The following is a 26,427-nucleotide window of genomic DNA, read 5'->3' as shown; positions in this document are numbered from 1 at the left end:
AACCAGCTCCCTAATGACCTCAAATCACTCAATTAATTAGGCCGGCGACTTCACTTCCCTGCTCGCCCCGGCCTGTTCTTGCACCCCCCCCCCCCCCCCCCACCCCCCACCCCACCCCCCCAACCCCTCAATCCTCTGTGAAGCTGCAGGGTCAGGAACAAAGGCAGCAGGTGAACAAAGGCCATGGCGCCATTTTTTTTGCTGTGCTGCCTCTATTCCAGCTCAATTGAGGACTTGAAAACCCAGTCCCTGGTCAAGCAACATCTGAAAGAAGCAAAAGCAGTAAGTGCTTCAGGTGATGAAGGATCCAGCTTCAAAATTAACCTATAATTCTCTCAAACGTTAAATGGCTTACAATGTATTTCCAACACTTATCTGTTTTTAGTTAGAATAATGTTGCTTTTGGTGACTTACATTCCTATTCACAAGCACAGTAATATTCTAACACCAAATTTGCTATCACAGGTCAGATCCAAAATACTTGGGGCAGAATTTTACATGTGGTGGGGCTTCTTGTTCCACCACCCGAAGAGTCGGCAGGGAACGTATCGCTGCCGATGCCGGCTGCCCTGCAGCCACTTAATTGGCTGGAGGCAAGATTTCCGCCCTCTCTCTTGGAAGGAAGTCATGCCTCAGAGAGCTGCCAGACACTCTGATTGGTCAGCAACTCTGTAGTCACAGCAGCACCATCAGGAGCGTTAGCCGCTGCTGAGACTACAAGCAGTCCCCAGATTCTAAGTCGTGGAGCCAGCATCGAGGTAAGTGTGGGGGTCTCGCAGCAGGGACGGGATGGGAGGCCCGGGGGTGATAGGGACAGGGGGGGTGGGGGCCGTGATGACAAGGCCAGGCATGGAGGGAGCACCCATGGCACCCGATCTGGAAAGAGGGCCGATGATGGAGGTGTCCACCTCCTCCCAACTTTCCTGCCTGAGGTCCAAGCAGGATGATCTGCCAGGTTTTCCCTGTCCCTGAACTCTTCCCGCTGGCCTCAAAATTGCGGCCGGGTTGGACGCTGCCCTTGAGCGGCCAATAATCGGTCACTTAAGGGCCTCATTTGGAACAAGAAGCTACACTGCAGCATGGATGGCCTGCAAACTCGCCGGCAGGAGAATCATAAAATTCTGCCCTATGTAAAACTGATGGAAGATGAGAGTTTCAGATGCGCTTCTATTCTAGTTCCTGAAAGATATACTGATCCTCTTGCCTCATTCAAAATGAAGTAATACATTTCAGTAAAAAGCACATAATTTCTGGTTTTATAATCTGTTTTTGCTTTGACATTGAGTGTGCCTCTCTTGATTCCACGGAGCTTAGTGCTGGAGCTGCTTCAGGACATGTGACTACTTAAAGTGCATACCCAATATTATCATAATACTTTCAGTCCACATACTTCTCCTCCTCCATAAATATTCCTTACATTAGGTTTTTCCTCATAACAATGTGCACAGGAGCAGCTCAGTTATCAATACAGCTGCTCTACCCCCATGCTGCAGTACGAGTTCTGGGCCACGTATTTTGTCCATTATAGTAAAACGGAGATGTTACATTAAAAAATTAAATTTTACCCAGGGTCTTGATATTCTAACTCCCTGGGTGCTCTGTAGCTCATTATACAAAAAAATGCATTATTTACTCCTGTTCCTTGATCATTAAGCTAACCTACCAAGGGAGATTTTAACAGGAGGTGTTAACAATGTGTGGAGGAGCCAGGTCAAGCAACAAGCTCTTGCCCCAACACTTCCTGAAGCTCCAACAGACTCTCTGGCCTCTTGGACCTCATTTGCTTGAGGTAGATCAAACCCCCATCCCAGGGATCACTGCCTCGCCAGTAGGTGGCAGTAGGAGTTCTCATGGCAAGAGTTTGGTGCCCGGAACCTGGCAAAACAGTTCCTAGTGGGTAGGCAAATGGACTGGGGAGAGGGATGAGAGAATTGAAAGATTAGGTAGTGTCTGCAGTCAAAGGAGGGAACCCGGGTGTTTGAAGATTCTTTGTGGGACCTTCATGCTCCTCTGAGCTCATGAGGAGCTTCAAAAAATTGCAAACATTCAAACTTTTCTGGGCCTCCTCTGTCCCTCAATTCGCCGTTATTGTTTGGCAAAGAAGTGATTACTAATCCCCTTCACTCCCCCTGTTCAGACCTCAAGATAACATTGTAGTTAGACCCCAAATAGTTGCCCAATCTGCATATTTAAAGAGTCCACCCACTGTCTTCGCCCAGCTATCCTTTCTATCTGCAATTTAAAATTGCAGTCGGACAGATGGGGGTAGGAGGGCAGCAGGCAACTCCCCCATTACCATTTAACTGCTCTGAATGCCTGCTTTCAATTAAAATTCCTCCCATAATGACGTGGTAATTTCCCTCCAACGTCGACTGTACGAACTTATTTGTGATTCACATTGTTGCAAAGAAACTAAGAAAGCAGGGCCAGGATTTTACAGCCCTACCGCGGCATGTCTCCCCCCACCACCCCCCAGAGGATGCGGCGAGCCATACAAATTTCCATTGAGTTCGGTGGGACCATAATATCCTGCTGGGTGGGATGGGCCATAAAATCCTGGCCCAAGTGATCCGGCATCAGAAAGTGAGGTTAGGTTAATAGCCTGGAACATAATTTAATTATCTAAATTGTATTTAAATTACCTTGCTATATATGCACATAAACTAGATATACAGCTGGTGGCAAGATAAAAGGAAAATAATTAAGTTAGATGCTGAAATACATTAAAAATTGGTTTGATCATTTTGAATATGGAAACCAACATATACGATCAAGCAGCTCTCCTTACCTGTATTATTTTCACATCAGGATGAAACCTTGGTGGATGCCCGAAATGCAAAATCCAGTTTAATCTGGCTCCCAATATCAGAATCACATCTGCATTTTGCAAGGCTCTGAAGTAAAAAAAAAAGCTACCAGTGAAGCACTTCTGGTTGTAAAGAAAATAATTAATAATACAATCCTTAATTCTTTGTTTTCTGGGAAAGGAAGACTGGAAGAGGATGGAAGATACATTGAAGTTGAGGTTAGTTTTCCTTAAAGTGTTGGCATTCCCTAGGAGAAGTCAATGAGAAGGTAATATTGAATATAAAAACACTGAGTCAGTGAATGGAGTATGAATTACATTTCACAACGTACATCTGTGCAGATTAATGACAGAAAATGAGAAATCTGAACAACAGAGGCAGCAATCTTTCCAGATATAAAAACAAAAATCTACTGCGGATGCTGGAAATCCAAAACAAAAACAGAATTACCTGGAAAAACTCAGCAGATCTGGCAGCATCGGCGGAGAAGAAAAGAGTTGACGTTTCGAGTCCTCATGACTCTTCAAGGTCATGAGGACTCGAAACGTCAACTCTTTTCTTCTCCGCCGATGCTGCCAGACCTGCTGAGTTTTTCCAGGTAATTCTGTTTTTGTTCAGCAATCTTTTCAGTCTTCCAAGCAAGATCTTTCCTATTTTATGAATAAGATTTGGAATGAGGGGAAAAAAACTACAAGATTTTAAACTGGAAACCAACAGAAATGATAGTTCAGCTTGGGCTGATCCAACTATAAAAATCACGGACAAAAATAGGTTAGGCTTTTCCAGAGAGACAGACAACAATAAATAAAGGAAAAAGACAGAGTGCCACAATTATCTTTTGAAAACACAAGGTGCTGCTTGCCTGGTTCAAACAAAGCCTCAACAGAAAGATTCTGAGTAGAAAGACCCGGTTAAAAATAAAATTTCACTATCAGAAGCCATTTAAACCTCATCACTTAAAGAATGTGCACCAACTCTACTAATTTGTTTTGAAACTGTGACAAGTGCTGACATCAGGAGAGGAGTTTGGAGAAGCTGAGCTCAGTATTATAAAGGAACCAAATTAACATGGGGCAGGGTTTTGAGTTCGGAGTGCGGGCGTGGTCAGCGGGCCCGGGAGTGGCCGGGAAACAGGCCGCCACCCGCAATTGGCCCCCAACCATGATTTCACGCTGGCTGACCAATTACCGGCAAGCCAGCGTGAAAGGCGCACTGAAATACTCCGTGCTGCCGGAGTGGGAGCGGGAGGATGGTGAGCGCTGAAGTCAGCGCGGGCGCAGGGGAGCGCTCTCAGAAAGCTCCCTGAAGGCAAAAAGCTGCCTCAGGGAGCTGGAGAATTCAAATCCAATAAAAACAGATTTTAAAATCCGGAAAAAATGCCCATGCATTAGAAACAGTCACCTGAACATATACCAGATGAAAATTCTGTGCTAATGTTGTAAGTTGGCCGAGTTATACTATTAGTGATAAGCCATGAAAAATAAAATGAAACTGGGGGCACGTGCAGCTTTGAAAAAGGGTGCGGCAGTGCTGCTGGAGGGAGAGGCCGAGTGTGTTCATATGGCGGAAGAATAAAATGAAACTGGGGGCACGCGCAAGAAGAATTAAATGAAACCGGGGGCATGCGCCCATCCTATTAGTGATAAAGTTGATCCGCAGACACTTCTTGGGTGGAAATATTAAATTTATTTACAATATGCTCAGCAGCAACAACACGTGTGCTTTCAACTCCAACTCTATCTCTACACTGACTGCTGAGGTCGCCTGCGCTACTTTCTCATTGGTTACTATAGATCATGTGATCTTCCTTAACAAGTATTATTCTTAAAGGTACATTACACACTAAATAAAACCATAATTACTACATTCCTCCCCCTTTAACTCGGCTGTACATATTATATTTACAAGTACTTATTTTTCAAGACAACATTGTATTTGCACTGGGTAAGGAATTTACAAGTTCAGTCTTTCAGGTGGTTTCCTGGTACGTTTGGATCATCGCAGCTCCACAACTTCAGACTCTTTGTCAGGAACCTCCTTTCCTGGAGTTGCCTGGACATCAGGTGCTTCGGTGGGCACTTGCAGTTCTGTATCCTCAACTCTTACAGGAAAATCAGACATGTCTGTCCTGGGTTGAGTATCCTCAGCAGGAAACGCAGACCCTGTCACGATCACTGGTGGAACCAAATCTTGGTGATTTGTCTCTCTCTTCCTTAAATGGTCCACGTGTTTACAAATGATCCGGCCTTCCACCTCCATGTGGTAAGATAGAGGTCCAGTCACCGCACTTATTTCACCCGGTAACCACTTTGGTCCGTCCCTGAAATTTTTCACATATACCGGTTCTCCCACAGTAAATTCCCTCTCGCGACTATGCCAGTTGTGTCTAGTTTTCTGGCTTCCCTGACTCCTCTCCACCTTCCCCTCTAAATTCGACATTATTAAGCTCAATCTCATCCTGAGACGGCGTTTCAACAATAACTCCGCAGGTGTGACACCTGTTGTTGTGTGAGGGGTAGTCCTGTAATGAAAAAGAAAGTGTGCTAGCTTGGTTGCCAAGGAATCACCAGTTAGCTTTTACATGCCTGCCTTGAATGTTTGAACCGCCCTTTTGGTCAGTCCGTTTGAGGAAGGGTGATACGGTGCAGTTTTCACGACTGATAAACGTTGAAACTCAGCACCCGTAAATGCCATGCTGTTATCGGAAACAACTACTTCTGGTAGTCCGATGATGGCTAACCTCTAACGTGGTTTCGCAATTGTAGCGGCCGACATTGGTGACATTACCACATATACATCCAACCATTTTGAATGGGCATCGACAATGAGCAGAAACATTGTTCCTAGGAAAGATCCAACGTGTTCAATGTGTAACCGCACCCAGGGTCTACCTGGCCACTCCCACGGGTGTAATGGAGCTATCACTGGCAACTTTTGCAGTTGCTGACATTGCACTCAGTGCTTTACTAAACTCTCCATTTCATCATCCATCCCAGGCCACCATAGAGAGCTGCGTGCTATGGTCTTCATTCAGGAAATTCCTGGGTGGGCACTGTGTATTAAAAAGTGGCTCCCTTCCCTTTGGAGGAACTATCACACATGCTCCCCACAATAAAATGGTTATTTCATTACCTCAGATACGGGCTCCTGTGACTAAACATGTAGCACTTGATCTCGTACTTGAGATAGGACTGGGTCCCGACTTGTCCAGTCTCTGATCTGTCGAGCGCATACTGGCGAGGAATCTAAAAAATTTAACAGTAGAACAAGTTCCTGTGGAACTGGGACATGCTCATCATTTTCTTGTAAAGGCAAATGACCAAGGACATCGGCATTTGCGATTTGATTGCCAGGCCTAAGTAAGAAAGTGTATTAGTATGCTGCCAGAAATAGAGCCCATCGTTGTATTCTTGCTGAAGCTATGCGTGGTATAGCCTTGTCCTCACTAAATAATCCTAGCAATGGTTTGTGGTCTGAAATGATTGTAAAATGACGTCCGTGTGCACACTGGTAAAATTTCTTGACACCAACAATGACGGACAGGCCTTCTTTTTCTATCTGTGAGTATCCCTTTTCTGCTGTGGTGAGCGTTCTTGATATGTAACCTATTGGATGTTCTGTGCTGTCGGCCATCCGATGAGAGAGCACTGCTCCCACTCTGTAGGGAGATGCGTCACATGTCAGCACCAATTCTTCCATCTGGTCATAATGCACTAATAGATTGGACGAGTGCAAGAATTGTTTCACCTTTATGAAAGCTTCTTTCTGGGATACCTCCCAAGACCAACGTTGGTACTTTTTGAGTAGAAAATGCAGGGGGTCCAGCACTGTAGACAAATTGGGTAAGAACCACCCATAATAGTTGATCATTCCTAGGAATGATTTGAGCTCTGAGGCGTTCTTTGATGCAGGTGCCTCGCTTATGGCTCTCACTTTCTCCTCACCCGGATAGAGGCCCTGTGAATCTACCCGTTGACCTGAATACATTACCTCCCGCGCTTGGAACGTGCACTTTTCTTTTATCTAGCACAGACTTTAATCTCGGCCTTTGTTTTGACTTCACTGTTGGCCAGACTTCTCTCAGATGCAAGCTCAACTTGTCTGAGCGCAGTGGCTGAGTCTCTCAAAATTTCATTATCTACCTGCTTCCTGGGAAATTCTATGCCTTTTGTTTCCAAAGTTTCTTTGGCTTCATTTAGCTGCTTCTTCAGCTCTTTACTAGACAGCTAGCTTCACTGAGCTGGCACTGCCTTGGAGTTTATCTGAACTCCTGTCTCCTGGCCGTATCCGGCTATACACGACTCCAAGAGCTTCTTGTGAGCCCTCTCTGATTACCAGGGCTCCCCCTGAGCCCTCTTCGTGTTTCTCCTGCTGTGCTTCCATTCTACTGTTTGAGACGGCTTTCATTTCTTCATTTTGCTGAACGGTGACACATTCCTTTTGCATTTGATCTTGAAGGACAATCAACTGGTTTTTTTAACTGTTTAATTTCTTGTTGTCCTCCCTCTGGGGTCTCCTGTTACCCTTGGTGGAGTTACCCTCTCTCTGGGATCTCTTATTCCCTTCGGCAGAGTTGCCCTCTCTCTGGGGTCTGTTGTTGCCTTCCGCAGAGTTGCCCTCTCTCTGGGGTCTCTTATTCCCTTTGGCAGAGTTGCCCTCTCTCTGGGGTCTCTTATTCCCTTTGGCAGAGTTGCCCTCTCTCTGGGGTCTGTTGTTGCCTTCCGCAGAGTTGCCCTCTCTCTGGGATCTCTTCTAATTTTCTGTCCATAGCCACTTTTCTTGTATTTACCACTTTAAACGTATTGGCGCTTTAAAAGCAGTCACCGTTTTTTTACTCAGGTTGTCCCTGCAGCTGTCGGCTTTTCTATGCTTTTTGACTTTTGGTGGGATCCCCGCGATCGTGGTCCTTCTTCTCTTTTAACTGTGAAAAACTTCGTTCCTGTTCAGAAAAAACACAGCAGCAATTTCTTCCTCCCTTTCTGGGCGATTCTGCCGGGCTTTTTTTAAACTTGCAAGCTGTGTGCCAACCTCTCCAACTGAGCCTGCAGGTCCGCTGCCCACCCCACAATATAAGTACAGGTCCTCTTTATTTTAAATGTTTTGCTCACCCATCTTGTGGACTCTCACTCAGGGGTCTTGCAATTTTGGTATTTTTTTAATGTCGGGAGTGCTTCAGGAGATTTCTCAGCCATTTGGATCGGGGCTAGGTTTTTCTTTAACTTAAAGCGATGGCATACCTGGTGAGTATATCTCCCTTTCTTTTTAATTATCTTAGATACTGACAGTCGCTGTGTGAAGGACAGTACCAGATCATATCCCATCCTTGTCACCAGTTTGTTGTAGGGTGGCTGAGCTGTGCTATTAGTGATAGAGTTGTCAGCAGATACTTCTTGGGTGGAAACATTAAGTGTATTTACAATATACTCAGCCGCAACTACACCTGTGCTTTCAACTCCAAATCTATCTCTACACTGACTGATGGGGTAGCCCGTGTTACTCTCCTATTGGTTACAACTGGTCATGTGATCTTCCTTAATTATTCTTAAAGGTGCATTACACACTAAATAAAACCATAATTACTACAGCAAACATTTTTATATATTTTTAAATTAATATCTGAAACCTCATCCCACCCTTGGATGAGGTTTCCTCAAAAAGGCAAAGGCCACCTGGCCGATTCACCTGCCCGCCAACTGTAATGTTGGACAAGCAGTTGAAAAATCACAGTTGATTAATACGCTAATGGCCTTAATAGGCCTCTTAATTGTCGGAGGGCACGCTGCTGACTTTCGCACACACCTGCTGACCGAAATATTGTGCGAGTGCGCAATGATTTTGGGGCTCTTGCTCGTCATCATCACACGCTATTTCACGCTCGAAGATGCTGGGCACACGGCCACACACCGAGCGAAAAATTCTGCCCATGGACTCAATGGGTTGGATTTTCTGGTGGGTGGTCAGGACCCTCTGATGCAACCTTCTGAGGGGTATTCTCCCAATTAGCCACCTCTGTGTCAGCCCCATCCTATTAAGGGAGAACACACGAACATACGAATTAGGAGCAGGAGTTGGTCCTTCAAGCCTGCTTTGCTATTCAAGGAGATCATGGCTGATCTGATTGTAACCTCAATGCCACATTTCCACCTACCCCTGATAACCTTTCACCCCCTTACTTATCAAGAATCTATCTAGCTCTGCCTTAAAAATATTAGAAGACTCTGCTTCTATCGCCTTTTGAGGAAGAGAGTTCCAAAGACTCACATCCCTCTGAAAGAAAAAATTTCTCCTCATCTCTGGCTTAAATGGGTGACCCCTTATTTTTAAACAGTGACCCCCAATTCTAGATTCCTCAGGATTTTATATGTTTCAATCAAGTTGCCTCTTATTCTTCTAAACTCCAGTGGATACAAGCCTAGCCTGTCCAACCTTTCCTCATATGACAACTCGCCCATTTCAGATATTAATCTAGTAAACCTTCTCTGAACTGCTTCCAACGCATTTATATCCTTCCTTAAATAAGGAGGTCAATACTGCACACAGTACTCCAGATGTCGTCTTACCAATGCCGTGTATAACTGAAGCATAACCTCCCTACTTTTATATTCAATTCCCCTCACAATAAACAACATTCTGCTTAGCTTTCCTAATTGTTGCTGTACCAGCATAGTAACCTTTTGTGATTCATGCACTAGGACACCCAGATCCAAGTGCATCTCTGAGCTCTGCAATCTCTCACCATTTAGATAATATGCTTCTTTTGTATTCTTCCAACCAAAATGGGCAGTTTCACATGTTCCCACACTATACTCCGTTTGCCAGACATTTGCCCACTCACTTATGCCCTCTTCACAACTTACATTCCTACTTATATTTGTGTCATCAGCAAATTTAGCAACCATACCTTTGGTCCCTTCATCCAAGTTATTTATATAAATTGTAAAAAATTGAGGCCCCAGCACCGATCCCTGTGGCACACCACTTGTTACATCTTGCCAACCAGAAAATGACCCATTTATGCCTATTCTCTGTTTCCTGCTTCTTCTATCTATGTTACCCCCTACACCATCAGCTTTTATTTTCCGCAATAACCTTTGATGTGGCACATTAACAAATGCCTTCTGGAAAACTAAATACAGTACATTCACTGGTTCCCCTTTATCCACAGCACATGGGGGTGGGGTGGGGGGTGCAGTGGCGTAGTCGTATTGTCACTGGGCTGGTATTCCACAGACCCAGGGCAATGCTCTGGGGACCTGGGTTTGAATCCCACCATTGCAGATTGTGAAATTTGAATCAATAAACATCTGGAATTAAAAGTCTGAAACCATTGGCATAAAGACCCATCTGGTTCACTAATGTCCTTTAGGGAAGGAAATCTACTTTCCTTACCTGGTCTGGCCTACATGTGATTTCAGGCCCACAGCAATGTGGTTGGCTCTTAAATGCCCTCTGAACAAGGTCAATTAAGGATGGGCAATAAATGCTAGCCTAGCCAGTGATGCCCACACCCCATGAACAAATAATAAAAAGAACTTTTACTTCTTCAAAGAACTCCAATAAATTGGTTAAGCATGATTTCCCTTTCACAAAACCATGGGAAAAATTTTCACCCCACTGTCACATGAGCTGGGACATGTCAAATAATTATTTTTAACATTTTTATTGAATCTTAAAACCCTTCATGAAGCCTCATCCCGCCCGTGGATGAGGTTTCATGAAAAGTGCGAAGGCCGCCTGGGCTCTTCGCCTGCCTGCCAACTTTAAGGTTGGACAGGCAGCTCATTTAGTTGCTTTAATTAGTTTTTCACAGGCCTTAATAGGCCTTTGACAGTTCAGCGAACACGCAGCCGAGTCGGCTGCCCGCCCGCCGCATTGGAAATCTAAATGACACACGGTGATGTCGGGACACCCGCCCAACATCACTGCCTGTCATTTTATGTGTCGGTGAGCGGGCCCTGCCCCCGCTCGCTGATCGGAGAATTCAGCCCCCTGTTGACTCTGCCTGATTACCTTGGATTTATCTAAGTGCCCTGCTTTAACATCTTCAATAATAGCTTTGAACATTTTCCCTACGACAGCTATTAAGCTAACTGGCCTGTAGTTTCCTGGGCCGGAATTTTAAGGCCCTGTTGCGGCGGGGGCAGGGCCATAAAATGCGACGAGCCACTCTAAACTCCATTGACTTTGGCAGGAACACAAAATCTCACTGCTGTAAAATTCCACCCCTGCTTTCTGTCTCCCTCCCTTTTTGAATAAAGGAGTTACATTCCAATCTAACGGAACCTTTCCTAAATCTAGGAAATTTTGGAAAATTGAAACCAGCGCATCAGCTATCTCACTAGCCACTTCTTTTAAGACCCTAGGATGAAGTCCATCAGGACCCAGGGACTTATCACCCTGCAGCTCCAACAATTTTCTCAGTACCACTTCCCTGCTGATTGTAATTTTCTTGAGTTTCATCCTCCCTTCCAATTCCTGATTTCCAGCTATTTCTGGGATGTTACTTGTGTCCTCTATAGTGAAGACCGAAGCAAAATACTTGTTCAATTCATCTGCCATCTCCTTATTTTCCATTATTAATTCCCTAGGCTTACTTTGTATAGGACCAATGCTCACATTGTTAACTGTTTTCTCTTTTAAATATCTATAGGAACTCTTAGTATCTGTCTTTATACTTCTAGCTAGCTTTCTCTTGTACTTTCATTTTTCCCTCCTTATTAATCTTTTAGTCATTTCCGAAGCCGGGAGGGCTTCCGATGCTGCAGGCCCAATCAGAGGCACCCTTGGCTGCCTGCATTGAAATTATAAATTAAAAGGTCAGAAGCGGGTAGGGTCGTCACATTGGAGGGGAAGCTCCTCTGCAGGCCTATTGACGGGCAGGGACACGAACAGCCTTTCCTCCCCATAGCCCCCCCACTGGGGCAGAGACTCTCCGGCTCGAGTGGTCCCCTAACCCAGCACCCGGATGCCACTTCAGTTGAGCAGCAGCCTCTGCATTCAGCAGGGGACCACTCTGACATTGGTAAAAAAAAATGGATTTTTTTTGATTGATAAAGAATGGTAAGATGAAGCTACAACTGGGTTAAAACGAGGTCACCGGGCCTAAGCACTAGAAGCCTTGGGTTGGTGCTGCAGTTTTCCTCTGAATTCTGTCAACCAGTGCAATTTCCATCAGTGGGCAAACATGGAACTTAGAAAATATTTTTTAAATGTGGTGATTGAAACTATGTTTTCTTGAGGATTTCCACTCTATTAGCAGTTTCTCCATCCATCTTTGCTATTTATTTATCTAACCGAGATCAGATATATACTGAAGAGTTTAATGTTTGAAAATCAAACATATCTGCAACCAGTGTGAAGTAGATATTTTAGGTACATAACTCATCTCCACTGATCCGGTCTAAAGTGCTGAAGATAAACCCAAATACAAAAGCAAAATACTGCAGATACTGTAAATCTGAAACAAAAACAGAAAATGCTGGGAATACTGAGCAGATCAGGCACATTCTAAACTAGAATCTATTAGCCAAGTTGACTGTATAAATACACTTTAATTACACCAGTAGCTTTTATTTATATAGCAGCTTTAACAATGAAACATCCCAAGGTGCTTCTCAGGGGTATCATAAATCAAGTATGACACTGAACCACATTTGCAGATATTAGGTCAGATGACCAAAAGCTTGGTCAAAGAGGTATGTTTTAAGGAGTGTCTTAAACAAGGTAAGCATCTTAGAGAGGCAGAGAGGTTTTGGGGAGGGATTTCCAGACCTTGGCACCCAGGCATGTCTATCAATGTTGGAGCAGTTATTATTGGGAATGCATAAGAGGCCAGGCTTAAAGGGTTGCAGAATATTAGTGTAATTAAAATTGCAATTTATGGGGAAAAGACATTTGCTTTAGTGTTCCTACGCACAGGAAATGGAAATTAAAATATGCTTAAATACGAATTTTTGATAGATTCCTCAACATTTGAAATGTAGTGCCCAGAGACTTTTTTTTACTCTGAAAAGACATCAGCTTCATTTCCAACACAAACCTGGACCTTGCTGCAGAAACACAGTTGAGATGGTTGTCAGGTACCACACCTTTCCCCATTGGAGTAGGCAGAAATGGTAATCCACACATGTTTACGAGCTTTCTGATATTATCTTCAGCACGAGAATAGGCTGCACCTTTAAGAAATGAAAGACACATATCTGTAACGTTATGTCTGTCTCCAGGAGCAAATGTTTCCAATATAATCATGAAAGAATATATCTTGCTACAATTCCCAGAATCTTTTACTATTACTCCTATATTCTGTGGTGTTCAGACTTTCATATTAATTCGTTAATGCAGTAGCTCCTCTCTATATACTTTAGAAACAATGCAATTTGCTTCAGATTAATAAAGAGCGTCTTTAAATCAACTCACTGCAGGATTATAGAATCAAAGAATGATTACAGCCATTAGGACCGTCCAAACCAGGCCAGCTCTCTGCAAGAGCAATTTAGTTAGTCCCCCCCACCACCTCGCCCTTACCCCAAATCCCTGCAATTCTTTCTCTTCAGATGTTTATCCAATTCCCTTTTGAAAGCCACATGTGAACTTGCCTCCATCATCCTTCAGACAGTGCATTCCAGATCCTAACCACTCGCTGCGTAAAAAAAAGCTTCTCTTCACGTCACCTTTGATTCTTTTGCCTATCACTGTGTGTCCTCTGCTTCTTGACCCTTCCACTAATGGGAACAGGTTCTCTCTGTCTACTCTGTCCAGACACCCCCCCCATGATTTTGAACACTGAGAACAACCCCAGCTTCAGCAATCGATCCAAATAACTGAAATCCCCATCGCTGGATCCATTCTCGCAAGTTTTTCTGTACTCTTCTACAGGCTTCACATCCTTCCTAAGCGAAGCCCAGTGTTGGACACAATACTCCAGTTGAGGCTGAAGCAGAGTTTTATAAAAGGTCATCATAACTTCTTTGCTTTTGTACTCTGCCTCTATTTATAACACCCAGGATCTTGTAAGTCTTTTTTTTAAATTTACAGTAGAGCAATAATTCAATACACTTACATACGGAAGAGAAAGAGAAAGAAAGGAAGAGAGAAGTAGGAGGAAGAAAAAGAAAAAGGAAAGAGGGAAAAAAACCCTCCCCAAACCCCCAAAAAATAAATAATAAGAAAATCGACAACAATCAGATATAGTTTCACCTGATATAATACATGCAACCTAATTAAGGTCAGTTATAAGAAAGTTTTTCTAGGTTGGCCAAGTTGTGCTATTAGTGATAGAGTTGATCTGCAGACACTTCTTGGGTGGAAACATTGGGCAGAATTTCCCCCTCATCGGTGGGGAAGCTGATGAGCGGGCGCGCTTCCGAATGGTGCCCCCAATTAAGGCCCGGCCAGCGTGACGTCCGCAGGGAAGCGCTCTGCACTCCCTGTGCAGCCGGGGGGAATGCCTAAAATTGAGTGTGCTCTTTCACGCATGCGCACGAAAGAGCGCACTCATCTCCCTGAGTCTAAGTGCTGCCTCAGGGAAATCGCCTCTACTTTCAAAAATATTAAAAATAGAAAAAAAAAATTCCCTTACATGTCCCCTCATGTGACAATGTCACATGAGTTGGGACATGTTCATAGTTTCCAAAAAAACTTTATTAAAATTTTTAAAACCCTTCATGAAACCTCATCCCGCCTGTGGATGAGGTTTCATGTTTTTTCTACTTCCCGCCGGGGCTCCTGACCTGCCCTTAAGGTTGGATGTCAACCTTAAGGTTGGATGGGCAGGTCCTTTAATTGATCTGTCAATGGCCTCAATTGGCCATTGACAGGTCGCCGGGCATGCAGCTGATTTTGCTGCACCCCCACCTTCCTGAAAATATAAATGGGGCATGGTGATGTCAGGAGTTCCACCCGACGTCATCATGCGACATTTTACGTGTCGGCGAGCGGGCCCTGCCCCCGCTCGCCAACGGTAAAATCCTGCCCATTAAGTTTATTTACAATATACTCAGCAGCAACTACACGTGTGATTTCAACTCCAACTCTATCTCTACACTGACTGCTGAGGTAGCCCGTGCTACTTTCCCATTGGTTACTACAGATCATGTGATCTTGCCTAACAAGTATTATTCTCAAAGGTACATTTTGAAAATTCATTCACGAGATGTGAGCTTCGCTGGCTGGGCCAGCATTTATTGCCAATCCCTAGTTGCTCTTGAGAAGGTGGTGGTGAGCTGCCTTCTTGAACTGCTGTAGTCCATGTGGTGTAGGTACACCCACAGTGCTGTTAGGAAGGGAATTCAAGTGGTCTGCTTAGCCCTGGATGGTGTCATGCTTCTTGAGTGTTGTGGAAGTTGCACTCATCCAGGCAAGTGGAGAGTATTCCATCACACTCCTGACTTGTACCTTGTAGATGGTGGACAGGCTTTGGGGAATCAGGAGGTGAGATACTAGCCACAGAATTCCCAGCCTCTGACCTGATCTTGCAGCCACAGTCTGAGAAACAAGCATTTGTCACCACTCACTGTTTTTTGTCACTCAGCCAACTTTGTACCCATGCTGCCACTGTCCCTTTTATTCCATAGGCTTCGACAATGCTGACAAGCCTATTACTTGGCACTTTATCAAATGCCTTTTGGAAGTTCATATACACATAACCCCCATCAACGCTCTCAGTTACCTCATCAAAAACTCAAATCAAGTTAGTCAAACACAGTTTACCTTAAATAAATCTGTGCTGGCTTTCCTTAATTAATCCACCTTTGTCCAAGTGACTGTTAATTTTGATCTAGATTATTGTTTCTAAAAGCTTTCCCACCAACGAGGTTAAACTGACTGACCTATAGTTGCAGGGTTTAATTTTACGCGTTTTTTTGAACAAGGCAGTAAACGTGTAGAATCCTCTGACACTAATCCCATATCAAAGAAGGATTGGAAGATTATCGTTAGCATCACTGCAATTTCCAGCCTTGCTTCCCCCAATATCTTCAAAAGCGTCACCTCCAGTCACGGTGACTTAAGTACAAGTCTTTCTAGTACTTCCCACTTTTCAAGTTTTAGTCTACCAAGTATCTCAATGCATCCTCTTTCACCATGAATTTAGCAGCACCTTCTTTCATAAAGACAGATGCAAAGTATCATATTTAGTGTGTGTCTTGCAATGAGCAACACAAAGGAGCAATTTAAATGCATTTTAACTGCACTCAAAACATTTTATCAGTTGCATTTTAAACACATACTCAATAGTACCAGATGTCGGACAAGCAGTCTGATGATTCAGAAAAAGAGATCCAGATAGGTGGTGGTGAGGCAGAGTTAAGTGTCATCAGGGTACATGTGGGACCTGATGTTGTGTTTCGGATGATGTTGCCAAGGGGGAAGTTAAGAAATAGGAGCGGGCCAAGATACTTAGAAGAATCCAGAGGTAACAGTTCATGATCAGAAAGTAAACCCATTGCAGTGAGATCTTTGGCTATAGTTGTATAGCTAAGAATGGAACCAGGTGAGTAAGTCTTATTTAGCTGATCAATGGAGGAGAGGCATAGAAAAAGGATGGTGTGGTCAACCATGCCAAAGGCTGCAGACAGGTCGACAGGGCTGAGGAGGCATAGGGTAACAAGATCATAGTCACATAGGATGTCATTTGTGGCTTTGTTATGAGCCATTTCAGTACTGTTGCTGGGGCAGAAACCTAATTGGAGGGATCCAGACATGGAGTTCCAGGAAAGTTGAGCATGCGGAGTGACAAGGACTTATAATTTTTTTAAAAATCCATTAACAATGAAATCAGAATAAATTTGTCAACTTGCTCATTCTAAAATAATTTTTGATCTTTGGTTTGAAATGTCTGTGTCTCTCTGCACATGTCTTCCCTTCCCTTTGGGACCTGGAGTTTGTGTTTTGTTACCTTACTGGAACTTGCGCCATTCTTCTTTTGACAGGAGGCCCAACAAGGTAACAGACTACAGCTCCCAGCATGACACAGTGGTGCAGTGCATAATTCAGAATATTGCTGCCACCTACTGCTAAAAGTGGAAGGAAGAAGGGAAGGGTTGGTACAAAGCAGACAATGTGAAACGTGTGAATGGCCAGTATCACCACACATTTTTTTAAAAATTGACTTTCTCAATTTTCAGATCAGTAAAAAAATCTCCCAGATCCAATATGGAAATCAAATTCAAGAAAAAAAATTCTCTCAGAATACATACTATCAAATTCCCCATGTTGCTGTCACTATTAAACAGAGAGGTTTCATTGCAAATTGAGCTAACAGGCAGTGGTTAAGCTACTAAGAAGAGGTCCCACTTGGAGATAATTTAGAGTATATTGTGTAAAAGTATAAAGTAGATTGTCACAACGCGGTATATAACATCCTGATTTAAGTAACAAATTTATTTTATCTGTGTTGAGTCTGTTATCCGAATTACTTAACTGTAAGGAAAATTCAACTTTCTCTTGAAGTCTAATAGATTGAATATTACAATTCTGTACCTGACTCAATCTCCTCCCCTGTCCCAGGATAAGCCACACCTTAGGCTTTACTAATAGTATACAATGTAACCCAATGATGCATCAGACCATAAACTATTAGTGAGCGATTGCATAGGATTATCAGGTGTTAAATAAAGAAAATAAACCAAAGGGGAAACACATTTTCTCCTTCTGAATAAATTTTCACAAAGGCTTTAGGGAACTATATCACAATGACAGACACAGGAAGAATGAAGAAACCCCACGCATTTATATGGTGCTTGTTTCTGTTTAAAGATCTCAAAGTACTTCACAAAGTAAATTACTGTTTGGGTACATTGCTGAGGAGGCACATATGTCAGCAACATCCACAAACAGCAGTGAGGTAAATGGCCAGGTAATCTGTTTTTTGATGCTTTGGGTTGGGAAGAATGTTCCCAAGGACATCAGATATCTGCCTGCTTTCCTTTGAGAGCCAAGCCATTCAATAAACAGGCAAATGGCACCTCAGTTTTACATATTATTCAAAGAACAGCATTTCCAACACTGCAGTGTTCTGGTAGTACTGCACTGGATGATTAGCTTAGTTATTGATTTAGATTAAAGTTTGATCACTTGGCAGAATAAGAGGACACCAATCACAAGCAACGTCTGTTGTGTGGCACTGGTATCAAATGCCTTTTGAAAATCCATATACACCACATCAACAGCGTTTCTTTTATCAATCTTCTCTGTTATCTCCTCAAAAAATTCCAGCAAGTTAGTTAAACATGATTTTCCCTTGATGAATCCATGCTGGCTTAATTATCCTGCATTTGTCTAAGTGATTTTTGATTTTATCCCATACCATAATTTCCAGATGTTTCCCTGCCACTGAGGTCAAACTGACTGGTCTGTAGTTGCCAGCTTTATCCTTGCACCCTTTTTGAACAAGGGCATAACATTTGCAGTTCTCCAGTCCTCCGGCACCTCCCCTGCATCTAAGGAAGACCAGAAGATTATCACTAGTACCTCTGCAATTTCCACTCTCACTTCCCTCAGTAACCTTGAATGCATCTCATCCTATCCTGGTACCTTGGTCCAGGACATTGATCCTGCGCTGCTGCATGGGCTCCATCGCTGAAGCCATAGTTGGCTCCAACAGTGTCAACACGAGAGGGGTGCAGGGCAGCTTGATCTCATAACAGCTTCCCCTTCTCCTCAAGAAATCAGCCAGGGCTCATCGGGCACCCATAGCGAGGAGGGTCAGCAGCTCGACTTCCCATGGCCATCCACCCAGGTGACTCCGGGAGTTTCTGGTCCATCAGAATCCCTTTTTCCTCTGACCCCAGCAGCTCCAGCTCCACAGGCTGAGGAGGGTGCCACTGCATCACAACAGGACCCCAAAAGCAGGCTGGGGCCCTCCAGGTCTCAGCCCCCCGGAGGACGCCCGCCAAGTTCACCATAGACAGGATGTCGCAGTCAGCAGGCTGCCTCCACCTCTGCTGTGGATGTGCGAGGAGCACCAAGACACCTGTGCGGCAGCCTCAGACTGCAGCAGGGCGAAGATATAATGAGGCTCATGCTGCATCTCGGTGGAGCAAACCATCAGGATGCTAAAAATGAGGTTCCGGTGCCTGGACTGGTCTGGTGGAGCCCTGAAATACAGTCCACAGAGGGTGTCACACATCGTCGTCACCTGCTGCGTCCTTTACAACCTGGCGCTGCAAAGGGGAGAGGAGCTGGCTGAGCATCAGTGTTAGGAAGGTTAAAAAGATATAGTTGCACAGCCTGGGCACAGGTGTTATTCACTTGTACATTATGTGCACTATTATAAATAAATTCCCAAGAATGTCTCCTTGCCTGTGGCTCCTTGTTCTGATGAGCAATGTTTGTGTCAATCAGGTGTGAAACCTTTCTGCACAAGATAAAGGCAGGTGCCTCAGTCAAGGGCCTCTTCCCTGTGCTTTGTGCAGCCTTCAGACCAAAGTGATGCTCCAGCCTCACACTCACTGGACACATTCCGATTCCTGCACCTTGGCGGTGCTGGTCATTGCTGCCAGAATGTAGTGGGCAGGCATCACAGAGTTCCATCATTCTCTCTGTGTGCTCTCAGCACTTTTAAGGTGGGGCTGGACCCCATCTCTTCAGCATCTGTGAACAGTGACGCTGTGCTCCTGAAGGGTTCAGGTGCTGAAGGCTGACAAAGGATCATTTAAAGTTTCATGGCTGCGTCTCCATGATATAACCCTGATCACAGAGCACAAACGAACTGCCCTCAGCCAGACAGGAGTCAGACATTCACAGAGGCTATGTGAAGATCTATGGAGTGTCCTCACTGCAAGTTGTCATCATCCTCCTGGAATTGAGCGACTATTAGGGCCTTCGCTGCGTCTCCATGACAGGAGCCTTATCACAGAGAGTATGTGAGCTGCCGTCAGTCAAACTGGAGTCAACCGTTCGTAGGTGAAATGTGAGGATCTATGGTGTCTCCTCACTGCATGTCGTCATCATCCTCCATGATTCTAGCAGCTATGAGGGCCCCCTGAGCATGCCTGCCTCATCTGGCCAGTGTGATGGCTTCATTGCCTTCATCATTGCCTTCGAGGACCTCCTCACCCTCATCCCCATCGATATCCTCCTCATCGGACGTGACATGCAGCTCCTCCATCTCCTCCTCAGCCCGTTGCAGCGCCAGGTTGTAAAGGGCGCAGCAGGTGACGACGATGTGTGACACCCTCTGTGGACTGTATTGCAGGGCTCCATCAGACCAGTCCAGGCACCAGAACCTCATTTTCAGTATCCTGATGGTTTGCTTCACCGAGATGCAGCATGAGCCTCATTATACTGTCACTCTGCTGCAGTCTGAGGCCACCGCACAGGTGGTATCAGCCACATCCTCTGAAGGTAGCCCTTGTCCCTGAGGAGCCAACCCTGCAGCCACTGTGGACCCTGGAAGACATCAGGGATCTGAGACCTGCTAAGGTTGTAGGAGTCATGCGCAGACCTGCAGGATGCGTTGTGGTGGTCGCACAGCAGCTGAACATTCAGTGAATGGAAGCCCTTGCGGTTGATGTAGTTGACCACTTGTTGCCACGGAGATCTGAGCACCACGTGAGTGCAGTCAATGGCACCCTGCACCTGTGGGAAACTTGAGATCTGGGCAAATCCCAGCACTCTTGCATCCTTGCTCTCTTGGTCCCGGGCGAAATGCACAAAGTTGTGTGCCCTCATGAAGATGACACTCATGACCTCATGGATACATTTCTGGGTGGAAGCTTGTGAGATCCCACAGAGATCACCTGTGGAGCCCTGAAAGGAGCCACTGGTGTAAAAATTAAGCACCACTGGCACTTTCAGGACCACTAGCAGCAAATGCCCTCCATGTCCTTGTGGTGCCAAATCTTGCAGTAGTTGGCAGATGAGACCGACCAGTTCCCTAGACATGCGCAGTCTTCAGCGGCACAGGTCCTCAGTCATCTGCAGGAATGAAAGGCAGCATCTATAGACCCTGGGGTCTAGCTAGGCACCGACCAGCGATGGCTCACTGTGGCTTTTCAGCGGCGTGTGCAGGAGCTCCAGCTGCCCCTTCTTCCTGAGGATGCTGATCCCCACTCTGCCTAGCCAGGCACCTCCATTGCTCTCTTCTCCTTTGTCTCTGCTCTCTGTACACCATGGGGAATATGGCTAGTTCACCAGGCTCCATGCTCCTGATGTACTCCTCCTGCAGGAGTGTGGATTAACATAGGTGTACTAAGAACCTTTCTTGGTTAAGCCTGAAGGCCTCTTAATGCATCCAGGAGAGAGCTGGCCACCACTTTGATGGCCAGAGATTAGTGCGCTGCATGGCTGCCCGAAACCCCATCTTCCTCCACCCCACTCCACCTGACCGATTGGCAGCAGCTTTGTCTACTGGACTCCATGCTGTGATCTCAGCTCAGGTGTAGGCATTCTCCTAACCCACACTGCAAGGCTGCCCTGTTAGCTTGAACCATGGGGGAGACTGGTCCAAACTGGGATGATGACATTGCAAGGGGCTGTGAGCCTCCAGCAGTGACTGCTCTATGGCCAGCTTTAGCAAGGAGATTGTACAATGTGCCCCGTCATCCAACTGTTCTGCAGTCCACGAAAACACTCGTTAGTTTGCTGTCAGTGCCTGACAGGTAAAAAGTTCAGGAGCACCGGGTGGCACTTTGATGCCTCTGCATTGCTTGAGCGAGCAGATAAGCTAGAGGCCTGAATCCAATCTGGCTGCGCTTGAACTGTCTCAGCTGCGGAGGAATGGTCACTATATACAAGGTTTCCCTGATGCGTGGCCACTTCCCTCCCCACACCCCGCACATGCTTGTGCTCTGCCATCAATTGCAGTGCAGTCCTTGCCCCCTACCCCCCAAGTTGCCTTGACTACAGTGCAGCCCTTGCCCCCCACCAAGTCGCCTCCACCTTGAAGTCCACCAGGCGGCCCTGGCGAGCACTGTGCAACCTTACTGTGCACTCACCTCAGAGTTCCCCTCAAAGTGCAGCCGGCCGAGTGCACGCCTTATATATTCTGTTGTGAAACACGTCGGCATGCAAACATGCTGTCGTGCTCGAATGGTCCAGTGTGGGGGAGGATGATTCTGGCGAGCTGGGCCTATAATGATATGCAGACGCATTACAATGAGGTTCCTGACGTTCGACGACAGGAAGGCAGGCCACCAAGATGGGCAGAACGGACGATTGCAAACTGGTTTCACGACGTTGTGAAACAGGTTTTTGGCCTTCTCGCCATATTGTCCGCTCATGCCACCAAACACGCCCGACGCCAACGGGCATGGAAAATTCCGGCCATAGAGTGATTTCAGATAATAACCAATCAATAAAACGTCACTCATTTTTGAATATACTGCACAGATGTATTTTACTCACGATATATTTAAATACTACCCTGAAGAATTATAGCAATGTAACATTCCTGGGTTCTGCTCACCTCCTCCGCCTCCAGTGAACATGAATAAATCAGGAATGATTTGAGTAGTGTTTCACTCATCTCAAAAGATAAAAGAGCAGAGCAAAGATATATATTTCTAAATCTCCCATATTTGGCTTAGTTTCAATTATGATATACATTGTTACAGGTGAATAGTATCATGTAAGTAGAAGAGCTATACAGCATTATTCTTATTGTAGAGATTTTGACAGATTAATACCTGTTTTCAGGCAAAGTGGTCATTGAAATTAGAGTGGGAGTTTGCAGTGCTACAAATCAATAAGGTGTGAAAAACTCACACTTAATAGTCTTGATATCACTTGAAGCGTGTGTAATATTTTAATAGTTCTTTGGAGAGGTAGGGTGCCCTTTGAATTATTTGCCAGCATCTGAATTTTAAAAATGCCGGAAAAAAAAAACAAGGCTTCCTGGTGCAAGAGGCACACACGCTGACCAACTAGTGGCACAGTTCTGCAGCTTTAACCCAAGGTCAGTGTTGGGCGCCTGTAAGTCATAGGCCTGAATTTTTCCTTCGTCGGGCGTGCGCGATCGGTGGGCCCCGAAGCGGATGGGAAATGGGCCTTCAGCCGCGATCGGCCCCCGACTGCGATTTCACGCTGGCTGGCAGATCAATGGCCAGCCAGCGTGAAACGCGTGCTGAGAAATGCTCAGCCCTGCCGGGGTGGGGGCGGGAAGAGGGCGGGTGCTGACCTAACTGAGGGTGCGGGTGAGCACTTTGAGTGAGCTCCCTGAAGGCAGACTGCTGCTCCAGGGAGCTGCAGACCTCCACAGAATAAAGGAAACGACAAGAATGCTGCAAAATATGTCCATGCAGCAGAATCAAGCACCTGAAAGCATACCTCATAAAACAACAGTCCCCAGATGTCTCTTTTTATTTTATTTCCCCCTGGAGATTTCATCCTGCCCTGGATTGAGGTTCGAGCAAAAATGTGAATGCCGCCTGGGAGAATGGCCGGTCCGTCAACCGTAAATGTGGATGGTCCATCAAAAATCACTGTTAATTGCATCATTAGTGGGCTTAATTTGCACACTTAGTTGTCAGCAGTCGTGCTTCTGACTGCTGCGCATGCCAACTGAGCAAAATATCACGTGAGTGCGCGAAGATGTTGGAACGCTCGTCCAATGCCTGCCTGCAGGACGTAAAATTCTGGCTATAGAGGTTCAGCTTGTTCAGTTTTGGACTGTTAAACGGTTCTATAAAAGGTAACTCTTTCTCCTATTGGTACAGCAGCCTCTAGTCAGCAATTTACCTAATGAAATGGTCTCCCTCTCTACTACAGGAATTTTAATACAAAATAATAAAGCACAGGTCTGACACCTGAGCTGCTTAAAGAACAGCAATTTTACAGCATGACTTACAGCAACAATTAACTTACAACTCTCAGTGTAAGTCAGCACAATATTTATTCCGTGAGTGAGAAAGAGCAACAGTTATTCAATGGTTAGATGTTTTGTCTTGCTGTTTATACAGGATCTGCAAATGGTATTGCAAGCCACACAACTCTTCATCATTTGATAGGAATCTCATGTGACATCAAGGGCCATCTTACGCTGCAGGGTGACATAGAGATAAAGGTATATGGGCTGCTCCGAGCAATGGGAACACTTGTTTCAGTAAAAGCGCATGGGGATCCCTCCAGCCTAGAATGCACACAAGCAGAAAGAAAGTGATGCCCACGTTCAGCAATACTGGCAGGATGGAAGCTATCATCAATGTGTCTATATGGAGAATAAGAAGGTCACCAGAAAGAGTCAACTGAACTTTTAACCCACTGCATTGCTGACTTTTTGTTTCTGCTTTCAAAATCCGAGCAAGAATTGGGCCAGGAAATCATTGATACAGCGTTTGCCAAGGGTGCTTTCCGAAGCGAGCAGGAAACTTTCTTGAAAGTAAGGGTTCAGATATTTAAACATGTTAAATAGCAATTAAGCAGCAATTCAACGTTCTATTCTGCCTATAACAGCCAGAGCATAGATCTCCCAATCTGTGTGAATCTCACCAGGGTGCAGAAGGCAAGAGCAACATGATAGGAAGCATTTTAAATAGAAAAACAGCTACAGCCATGCCAAGGGAAGACTTGTACTCTCTCTGTCCTAGCAAACCACCACCCCAAATCCAACCTCCCTTTCCTCTCTAAAGTCTTTGAATATTTTTCCGCCTCCCAATTCCATGCCCAACTTTCCCGGAAGGCCATATTTGAATCCTTCCAATCAGATTTCCGCCCTTGCCACAATACTGAAATGGTGCCTAACAAAGTCACAAATGATATCCTATGACAGAGGCAAACTATCCCGCTTCGCCCTTCTCAACTTGTCTGCAACCTTTGACATAGTTAACTACACATGGTCTTATGGTGCAGTAGGTAGCGCTCTACCTCTAAGCAAGAAACTCCGGGTTCAAGATTACCACAGAAAGTGTGTTCAAAACACGACCAAAAAGGTTGATTATCAACCTGTAAATCCTTCCAATACGCCTATAGCAGGCAATAAGAGCAGGAGAGTTTTCTGGTCAGCAATGTCGGAACTGTGTGGTAGCTGCAGCACAACGCCCTCCTCATGTTAAAAGACTCCACGTGCAAGCTCTTGCCAAGGGCTCTGCTCTGTAGCAAGTGTCCTCCTTGCTTCAAGAGACTACTAGAGAGAGTTGATGACACCATCCTCTTCCAGCGCCTCTCCACTGCCATCTAGCTGAGTGGGACTACACTCAGCTGGTTCCATTTTCACCCATCTAATCATAATGTTAGGGGGAATACAGTAAGAATTTATTGAAAGAGAATTACTTAAAAACCCAGACAGTCATGCCATCAAGTACAATAACAGTTAAAGGTTACCAGATGAACTTTGCACACCCTTAGGGCCTGCATTCACCAGAAAGGCCCTGGGAGCCAGACTGGAGACAGAGAAAAAAACAAGATAGGTTAAGTGTGCTCTTCAACAGATAAGGAAAGGGCAGCTGGCACCAGCTCAGATAGGGGTTAAGGCTCTGCCTGGGTGAAACGGGATGTATGTACCTGGAACCAGAGATAGCTGTTTAATGTAAGCCTATATGCTGACGAGATTGGAATTTGAACAATGTCCTCGTGTGTGACCTGTAATGTATAAATATGCTGAATATTTATAATTTAGCAGAGTGCTACCTCAAGCTGCTTTGCTGGTTCTCTCCTTGCAATTGCTCGAATAAACGATCGTGACTTGTACCTGTGCCTCCTATGGTTCGTTCGTCAAAGATACCACAACAATAGTCAGAATATCGGTTGCAATGTCTTCTCTTCCCACTCCTGCACTGTTAGCTCTGGTGGCTGACAAGGATCTATCCTTGGCCCCTCCTATTTCTCACCTACATGCTGCTCCTCGGTGACATCATCCAAAACCACAATGTCAGTTTTCACACGTACACTGATGACATCCAGCACTACCTCACCACCACCTCTCTCGACTCCACTGTCGCTAAACTATCAGATTGCTTATGCAGCATTCAGTACTGCATGAGCAAAAGTTTCCTCCAATTAAATATGGGGAATACCGAAGCCATTCTTTTTGGTCCCCACTCCAATCTCCATTCCTTAGCAACCGACTTCGTCCCTCTCCCTAGCAAGAGTCCAGAATGAAACCAGTCTGTTCGCAATCTTGGTGCCATAGTTGACCTAGAATAATTTCTAACCACATTTAATGCCATCAGCAAGGCTCGCCATTTCCACCTTTGTAACATCATTGAACTTTGTCCCTGTCTCAGCTCATCTGCCAAAACCTTCATTCATTCAGCTCCTCATTACCTCCAGCCCCATAACCCTCTGGGATATCTGTGCTCCTCTAATTCTGGCCACTTGAGCATATTCAGTTTGAATCGCTCCACCATTGGTGGCTAGGCCTATAGTTGCCTAGGTTCTAAGCTCTGGGATTCTCTCTCTATTCCTCTCCGCCTTTCTAGCTCATTTTTCTCCTTGAAAACAAACCTTAAAACGTATCTCTTTGACCGAACTTTTGGTAATCTGTCCCACTATCTCCTTAATGGGATTCAGTGTCATGTTTTGTTTTATAATGCTCCTGTGAAGTGCTTTGGGCTGCTTTATTACATAAAAGGCACTTTATATATAATTTCACTGTTGTTGATGTTATTGAGAGTGTGATTTCCATGTTTACAGGTTTAAAGGAACAACTTTATGGAAGTCATGTGACTTAGTTTGGACCTTACTT

The 26,427-nt window shown here is 45.1% G+C and overlaps 1 protein-coding gene across 3 annotated transcripts in view; it reads right to left on the bottom strand.

Annotated features, from left to right (window-relative positions):
• The window catches only part of hacl1 (2-hydroxyacyl-CoA lyase 1), a 158,469-nt gene that overhangs the window by 67,445 nt on the left and 64,597 nt on the right, over positions 1 to 26,427 (bottom strand). For all 3 annotated transcript variants that reach the window (XM_078538562.1, XM_078538560.1, XM_078538561.1), the window contains 2 exons: positions 12,847 to 12,982; positions 2,789 to 2,894 (listed from right to left, as the gene is read on the bottom strand). In XM_078538562.1, coding sequence (XP_078394688.1) covers positions 2,789 to 2,894; positions 12,847 to 12,982 — 242 coding nt within the window. The remainder of the gene's footprint in view (positions 1 to 2,788; positions 2,895 to 12,846; positions 12,983 to 26,427) is intronic.

This window comes from Cetorhinus maximus, chromosome 3, assembly GCF_964194155.1.
Source record: "Cetorhinus maximus chromosome 3, sCetMax3.hap1.1, whole genome shotgun sequence".
Lineage (NCBI taxonomy): Eukaryota > Metazoa > Chordata > Chondrichthyes > Lamniformes > Cetorhinidae > Cetorhinus > Cetorhinus maximus.
The sequence above is the reverse complement of the archived record's forward strand: the minus strand, read 5'-3'. Positions and strand labels throughout refer to the sequence as shown.